Source organism: Rhinopithecus bieti, unplaced genomic scaffold (assembly GCF_001698545.2).
Source record: "Rhinopithecus bieti isolate Rb0 unplaced genomic scaffold, ASM169854v2 scaffold_36959, whole genome shotgun sequence".
NCBI classification, from domain to species: Eukaryota; Metazoa; Chordata; class Mammalia; order Primates; family Cercopithecidae; genus Rhinopithecus; species Rhinopithecus bieti.
Window position 1 is genome coordinate 4,351 of NW_016816945.1, and position 8,143 is coordinate 12,493.

The following is an 8,143-nucleotide window of genomic DNA, read 5'->3' on the forward strand; positions in this document are numbered from 1 at the left end:
TATGTGGCTTATTGAACACTCATTCAAAATGTAGCTAGTTACAATCAAAATGTGCTGTATTAAATACACACAGGATTTCAAAGACTTAGTACAAAAAAAAGCAACATACCTCACTATTAATTATGAACGAGGTAATTAACTTATCTAATTTGTTAATCATATTGATCACATTAAAATGATAGTTTGGATGTATTATTTTTTGTTTTGTTTGTTTTGAGATGGAGTCTCTCTCTGTTGCCCAGACTGGAGTGTAATGGTGTGATCTCAGCTCACTGCAACCTCTGCTTCCCAGGTTGAAGCAATTCTGCCTTAGCCTCCCAAGTAGCTGGGATTACGGGTACCTGCCATCATGCCCAATTAATTTTCGTATTTTTGTAGAGACTGCGTTTCACTATGTTGAACAGGTTGGTCACGAGCTCCTGACTTCGGGTAATCCCCCCACCTTGGCTTCCCAAAGTGCTGGGATTACAGGCATGAGCCACTGCACCCAGCCAGAATTTTTTTTTTTTTTTTTTTTTTTTTTTTTTTTTTTTTTTTTTGAGACGGAGTCTCGCTCTGTCACCCAGGCTGAGTGCAGTGGCCAGATCTCGGCTCACTGCAAGCTCCGCCTCCCGGGTTTATGCCATTCTCCTGCCTCAGCCTCCTGAGTAGCTGCGACTACAGGTGCCCACCACCACGCCCAGCTAATTTTTGTATTTATTAGTAGAGACAGGGTTTTACCATGTTGGCCAGGATAGTCTCAAACTCCTGACCTCAAGTGATCCGCCTGCCTCAGCCTCCCAAAGTGCCAGGTGCCAGGATTACAAGCATAAGCCACCGCGCCCGGCTGAACTTTTTTCTTGCTTTTCCTGGTGATCTCCACCTGGCTCTCTTGTGTCAGCCAGAGCGGCCTCTTGGCTTTCCACCCCCTCTGTGACTCTGCCCAGGGCTTCCATTGGTCCTCGCTGGCACCTTGCATGCCTCTGCCTTCAGACTGTGGCTCTCACCCAGGAGCTCCGCACCTGGGACATCCCAGTATCTCCACCCCTGCGGCTCCCAGCTCTGGTGACAGCCTCAGTAATAACACAATTCTGAAATATATTCCTACCAGCCAGCATTTAGTAGGCAACGCCAGGCATTCTGCTGACCCAGGGTACATTCTCTTATCCTTCCAACCGTCTTGAGGGCAGGAACCATTTTGCACATAAGGCTGTCCTATCAGTCAGTGAGCACTGACAGGTCCCAGGCTGTGTTCAAGGCAGGGGAAGGAGCTTGGGGGTCCTTAGACAAAAGCCCTGGGGGGGTCCTAGAGAGTTGAGCCAGGTTTATTAAAAATTCCTCCATGTTGGCCAGGTGTGGTGGTTCACATGCCTAATCCCAGCACTTTGGGTGGCCGAGGTGGGAGGATTGCTTGAGGCCAGGAGTTCCAGATCAGCCTGGTCAGCATAGCAAAACCCCGTCTCTATTTAATTCAAAATAAGAAAAAAAAAAAGAAAATTAAAAAAAAAATTTCCTCCATTTTGCTGGAAAGAGGATCTCAGTGTATTCCCTTTCCTGCCACCTGCGAACAGGCGGGCGCCCCCGCAGTAAGAAGGCCTGGAGGTGGGAGCCTCCAGCTGCCCCAGATCATTCTCCCGGCAGGTCACCTCCCTGTCCCAGGTAGGGTGCGCTTGGTGACCACAGCAAAAAATCCTCGAGGGGAGGAGAGAACTGGGCGGGGCGGGGCAGGACCAGTGCCTCTCCCGTCGGGGCGGGACCAACATCTAGCACAGCAGGCATAACCAGGCGGCAGCGGATACCAGGCGGCGGCGGGCGGACCTGCGCCCGCGGGCACCATGAGCGGTCGAGTCGGGGACCTGAGCCCCCAGCAGCAGGAGGCGCTGGCCAAGGTGAGGGGCATCGCGGGCTGGGAGGCTTGGGGAGGGGCCCTGAGCAGCCTGGCGCTGCCCAACTCGGCTGGAGCCCCCATGGTACGGGCTGGAACACCGAGCCTGGAGAGAGCGCCGCTGTTCTGCCCTCTGGTCCTGCGTGCGGTTGCTGAGGCCGCTAGGTGCAGCACGCGGGACAGGAGTCTCTCTCTGGGTGACCTGGGGCCGAATCCAGTCTTCTGACCTTGCTTGCTCTCCACCACCCGGCCCTGGTACTTGTTCCCCGGTTGTGGGGGAGGGATTGGCGCTGCCATCCGGCTGCTGGGGCAGCCTTGGGTAGACAGACTCCTTTTCATGCTCAGGTTGCAACATTTGTTTGTTTGGTTTCTCTTTGTGATTTGTTCATAGGGCCCAAACTTCCCTATCTGTAATCTTTTTTTTTTTTTTGAGATGGAGTCTTGCTCTGTCCTCCACGCTGGAGTGTTAATGACACAATCTCTGCTCACTGCAACCTCCGCCTCCTGAGTTCAAGCGATTCCCTTGCCTCAGCCTCCCATGTAGCTGGGGCTACAGGTGCCCGCCACCACACCCGACTAATTCTTGTATTTTTAGTAGAGATGGGGTTTCACCATATTGGCCAGGCTGGTCTCAAACTCCTGACCTTATGATCCACCCGCCTTGGCCTCCCAAAGTGCTGGGATTACAGGTGTGAACTACTGCGCCTGGCCTCATATTTCTAATCCCAAATTTGGATTCACAGATTCACCTTCAAACCCAGCCCTTGCCTTCAGCTCTGTTAGTCCCCAGGGAAGTGAGATCTCCTCTCTTTCTCAGACCCAAGCCTTAGTCTCAGACCCAAACTCTAAATGACATCCTTCAACTCTGCCAGTAGGAAAAGGCACGCTGACTCCCCGATAGCCCCAACAGATGTCCTGATAAGGCATTCGTGGCTTCTCTTTCAGCCCATGTCTGTTGACCTCTGCCTCTGTTTTTTTCCACACAGCCTCCACTGTCTGGGGCATCAGGCAATCCACGCTGGCTGAGTGCTCACATTTATCTGACACCTGCTTGGAGCCAAGCCTGCTAAGTGTTTTATGTGCACAAACTCCTTTGGTTGGCGCAAGTTTATTATTATCCCCATTTCACAGATAAGGAAACTAAGGCTCAGAGAGGTTTGATAACTTGCCTCTAAATCTAAACCCTTAAGATGCAGTATCAGGGACAACATTCCTAAAACCCTCTAGCTGGCCTGCAGCAGAATCTCCCAGGGATACTTGAAAAAATAAGGCTGTCAGTCGGGCGTGGTGGCTCATGCCTGTGATGACAGCACTTTGGGATGCCAAGGCAGGCAGATTGAGCCAAGGAGTTTGACACCAGCCTGGGCAACATGGCAAGATCCCATCTCTACAAAAAGTACAACAATTAGCTGAGCGTCTTGTGTGTCTGTGGTCCCAGCTACTTGGGAGTCTGGGCTGGGAGGATCTACTGAGCCCGGGAGGCGGAGGTTGTAGTGAGCCAAGATCACGCAACTACACTCCAGCTTGGGCAACAGAGTGAGATCCTGTCTCAATAATAATATGATAGTAAAATAATAAAAATCATAATAAAATAAAAATTAAAAATATAAGGATGCCAGGGCCCCACCTTAGACATGTAGAATGGGAGTCTGTGTGTAGGGCACCCTCAAATTTTGGGAAGGACCCAACTCTTTTTCCTATGTTGGGCTGGAGGGTTCCCTGTTTTCAGATGGCAGAGTTGTTCAGGGCAGCACCCTGCATGGTCTCCGAGTGGAGTTGACTGGTGGATGAGGTGGGAAGGGTTAGGGGCGGGGTTGGTGGCCCCCGAGGTCATGAGAGTTCTGCTGACCATCAGCTCCTTCCCCGCTCAGTTCCGGGAGAACCTCCAGAACCTGCTGCCCATGCTGCCCAATGCTGATGACTACTTTCTCCTACGCTGGCTGCTAGGTGAGGCTTGCAGGGACCAGGGGAGGCGGAGAGGGAGGGAAGGAAGGAGGGTCTCAGGAGAGGAGTGGGAGGCTTTGGGGAACGAAGCTGTAGAGTAGTAAAGAACACAAGCTTGCCGGGCGTGGTGGCTCACACCTGTAATCCCAGCACTTTGGGAGGCCGAGGCGGACTGATCACCTGAGGTTGGGAGTTCGAGATCAGCCTGACCAACGTGGGGAAACCCTGTCTCTACTAAAAATACAAAATTAGCCAGTGTGGTGGCGGATGCCTGTAATCTCAGCTACTCAGGAAGCTGAGGCAGGAAAATTGCTTGAACCCGGGAGGCGGAGGTTGCAGTGAACTGAGATCCTGCCATTGCACTCCAGCCTGCGCATCAAGAGTGAAGCTCCATCTCAAAAAAAAAGAACACAGCCTCTGGAATCAGCCTGCTCTGACTAGAATCTGAGCTCCCCTGTGTTTGAGCACAGCACAAAACCCCACTGAGCCTCAGTTTCTTCATCTGTCAAGAAGGGATGAGGCAACAGGTGGGCACAGCGCCGGGGTGAGGTTACAGTTAACAGCCAGGACATCCTTAGGACTTAACTGGCCTCTGGCCTGGCCAGCCCTTGGGGCAGATATTGCGGAGCACTGTCTTCAGTTCTTGCCTTTGGGTCTACCTCCGGTTCCCCGAGGACAGGGCTCTGTTGTCCCCTAAAGGAACCGAGGTGCCCTAGTGCACTGAGCAGGTGCCCAGCAAACACTTAAGGAATTGGATTTAGTGAATGGTAGAGAAGCAGTTTCTTCTAGGAATTACAGCAGCAGTCTAAAAAAATAACAAGCCAGATGCGATGGCTCACGCCTATAGTCCCAGTGCTTTGGGAGGCTGAGGCGGGCAGATTGCTTGAGCTCAGGAGTTCAAGACCAGCCTGGGCAACATGGCGAAACCTCATCTCTACAAAAAATACAAAACTTAGCTGGGTGTACTGCTGAGCACCTGTAATCCCAGCTACTCAGGAGGCTGAGGTGAGAGGATCACTCGAGCCCGGGAGGTGGAGGATGCAGTGAGCTGAGCTTGCACCACTGTACTCCAGCCTGGGCAACAGAGTGAAACTCCATCTCAAAATACTAATGATAGTAACAGACACTGCCCCAGGGCTTAGGGAAAAATTCATCTTAACTCATTACACCTCATGGAATGGATTTTGAACTTGAGATGGGTGAGAAGTCAGGAGTCGGCCCAGAAAGCATACATACAGTGCAGGGTTTAAAACGCTGGCTTTGGAATGGGGCAGAGCTGCGACTGAGTTCCAGAGCTAGCAGTGTGCCTGTGGCAAGCCGTTCACTGTCTCAACCTCACTTTCCTCTTCTGTGTAATGGGCATAATACTGGTCCCTACCTTCAGGGTGCTGTGAGTCAGATGAGGTCAGAGTTGCACACAGCGCCTGAGAAAAGGAAGTCCCTACCAGGGACTAATTCTTCCTCTGAATTTTTTTTTTTTTTTTTTTTTTTTTTTTTTTTTCAATATTTTGGCCAGGCCCTATGACTCACGCCTGTAATCTCAGCAGTTTGGGAGGCTGAGGGGGTAGATCACTTGAGGCTGGGAGTTTGAGACCAGCCTGGCCAACATAGCGAAACCTCATCTCTACAAAAATACAAAAATTAGCCGAGTGTGGTGGCGCGTGCCTGTAGTTCCAGCTACTCAGGAGGCTGAGGCACGAGAATCACTTGAACCCAGGAGGTGGAGGTTGCAGTGAGCCGAGATCATGCCATCGCACTCCAGCCTGGTCAACAGAGTGAGACTCTGTCTTAAAAGTATATGTGTGTGTGTGTGTGTGTGTGTGTGTGTGTGTGTGTACATACATTATATAAACTTAAATTTTTAGAATAGTTTTAGATTTTCAGAAAATTGCAAATATAGTGCAAAAAGTTCCCACATACTCTGCACCTAGTTTTCCTTTTTATTAACATCCTCCTCTTATGATGATGATGGTACATTTGTTGGAATTAATAAACCAATATGGATACATTATTATTAACTACAGTTCATATAATATTTGGATTTCCTTCATTTTTCTCTTCCAGGATCCCATCCAGGATCCCACATTATATTTAGTTGTCTTGCCCTCCTTAAGACCCCTTGACTGTGGCACTTTCTCTTTGTTTTTGACAAGGGAATATGTCACTACCCCCAGCCTGGACTAAAGAAGGAGTTGGGACAGTTGATTTCTTGAAGCCCCTTGATACAGCATCAGCCCTCTCTCCTCCTTTAGAGTCTTTTGGGTTTAAAACCCAGCTTTGGGGGTGCTTGGTGTGTCCTTGATAAAGGAGTGGGATTGCAGGTACCTAGGCTTCCAGGTCATAGGAAAGAAAAAGGATCCAAGATCGGGAAGGGGTCTGGGTATCCTGATGCCTCCCACCTCATGCCATGGGTGATGGGACCTGCTGGCATAGCCCCATCGTCCACTTCAGCATCAGCTCCGCTACTCCCGGCCTCACTAACCCAAGACCCAGGCAAACGGGAGGGCTACTCCTGAGGCTGAGCTTGGCAGAGGACCTTCCCCGGGCCTCATGCTGAGGGGCTTTTCCCAACCCTCCTTCTGAAGTTCTTTTCCTTTGTTTATTTTATTTTATTTTATTTTTTGTAGACACAGGGTCATAGAGTCTCACTACATTGCCCAGGCTGGTCTCGAACCCCTGGACCCAAAATGATCCTCCTGCCTCAGCCTCTCAAAGTGCAGGGATTACAGGCATGAGCCACTCTGCCTGACCCCCTCTGTTTTTCCTTATCTTCATCCCACATCTGTCTGTCAGTTCCATTAGTTTCATCTGATGCCAGTTCCATCAGGGCAGGGATGTGCCTGCCCTGGTCCCCTCTACCTGGCACATAGTAGGTGCTACTGAAAAAAAAAAAAAAAAAAACAACTCTGTCCTCATATCCCATGAGCATTGCCCAAACCACTGTCTATAGGACAAGAAACCACACTCTGGTTCCTAATTGAAAAATCTCCTATAGCCAGGCACGGTGGCTCGCTCCTGTAATCCTGGGATTTTGGGAGGCCAAGGCAGGAGGATTGCTTGACCCATGAGTTCAAGACCAGTCTGGGCAACATGATGAAATCATATCTCTACAAAAAATTCAAAAATAAGCCAGGCGTGTTGGTGCATGCTTGCAGTTCCAGCTATTCGGGAGGCTGAGGTAGGAGGATGGCTTGTCTCAAAAAACAAACAACAAAACAGAAAATCACCTATAAATTGATTCTTTTTTAAGCCTATAAGAGAAGATTATGAACAAATATGCATTAATAAATTTGAAAATCCAAGTGAAGAAAGATACATTCCTAGAAAATAATATATAAGACCAAAATCCAGCAAGAAGAAATAGAAAATGTCATCAGACCAATAAATATTAGAGAAATCGAAATGGCAGTGAAAACTTCCCCTCCCCCAAAACTCAGACTCCAGTGGTTCTACAGATGAATTCCTGTGGAGTTTTAAGACCAGCTGGCCGGGCGCAGTGGCTCACGCCTGTAATCCCAGCACTTTGGGAGGCCAAGGTGGGTGGATCACCTGGGGTCAGGAGTTCGAGAAAAGCCTGACCAACATGGAGAAACCCCGTCTCTACTGAAAATGCAAAAATTAGCCAGGCATGGTGGTGGGCACCTGCAATGCTGGCTACTCGGGAGGCTGAAGCAGGAGAATCGTTTGAACCTAGGACGTAGATGTAGCAGTAAGCCGAGATTGTACCATCACACTCCAGACTGGGCAACAGAAAGAGACTACGTCTCAAAAAACAAACAAACAAACAAAAACAGTTAATTTCTAGCTCATACAAATTGTTTAAGAACCTATGAGAAAGTTACCTTATAAGGTTTGAGTAAGTTTGATTTCAAAGCTAGATCAGTACAATTTTTAAAATTTCATTTTATTATTATCATTTTTTTGAGACAGAGTCTTGCTTTATTGCTAAGGATGGAGTGCAGTGGTGCAATTTCGGCTCACTGGAAACTCCACTTCCCGGGTTCAAGTGATTCTCGTGCCTCAGCCTCCTGGCTAGCTGGGATTACAGGCATGAACCACCACACTCGGCTAATTTTTTGTATTTTTAGTAGAGACAGGGTTTCACCATGTTGGCCAAGCTGGTCTTGAACTCCTGACCTCAGGTGATCTGCTTGCCTTGGCCTCCCAAAGTGCTGAGATTACTGGCAGGAGCCACCATGCCCAGCTAATACAAGTTTTTAAAAAAGAAAATTCTCAGCCTATTTTACTTACGAATGTAGATATAAAGAAGTCTAGGCCGGGCGCGGTGGCTCAAGCCTGTAATCCCAGCACTTTGGGAGGCCGAGACGGGCGGAT

At 49.3% G+C, this 8,143-nt stretch overlaps 1 protein-coding gene across 2 annotated transcripts in view; it reads left to right on the top strand.

Annotated features, from left to right (window-relative positions):
- The first annotated feature begins 1,740 nt into the window (after positions 1 to 1,740).
- The window catches only part of SEC14L4 (SEC14 like lipid binding 4), a 17,160-nt gene continuing 10,757 nt past the window's right edge, over positions 1,741 to 8,143 (top strand). Inside the window, exons 1-2 of one of the 2 annotated variants that reach the window (XM_017855628.1) lie at positions 1,741 to 1,868; positions 3,736 to 3,811. In XM_017855628.1, the coding sequence (XP_017711117.1) occupies positions 1,815 to 1,868; positions 3,736 to 3,811 (130 nt within the window). In that variant the 5' untranslated portion in view covers positions 1,741 to 1,814. The remainder of the gene's footprint in view (positions 1,869 to 3,735; positions 3,812 to 8,143) is intronic. The other variant, XM_017855627.1, reaches the window with a different exon arrangement.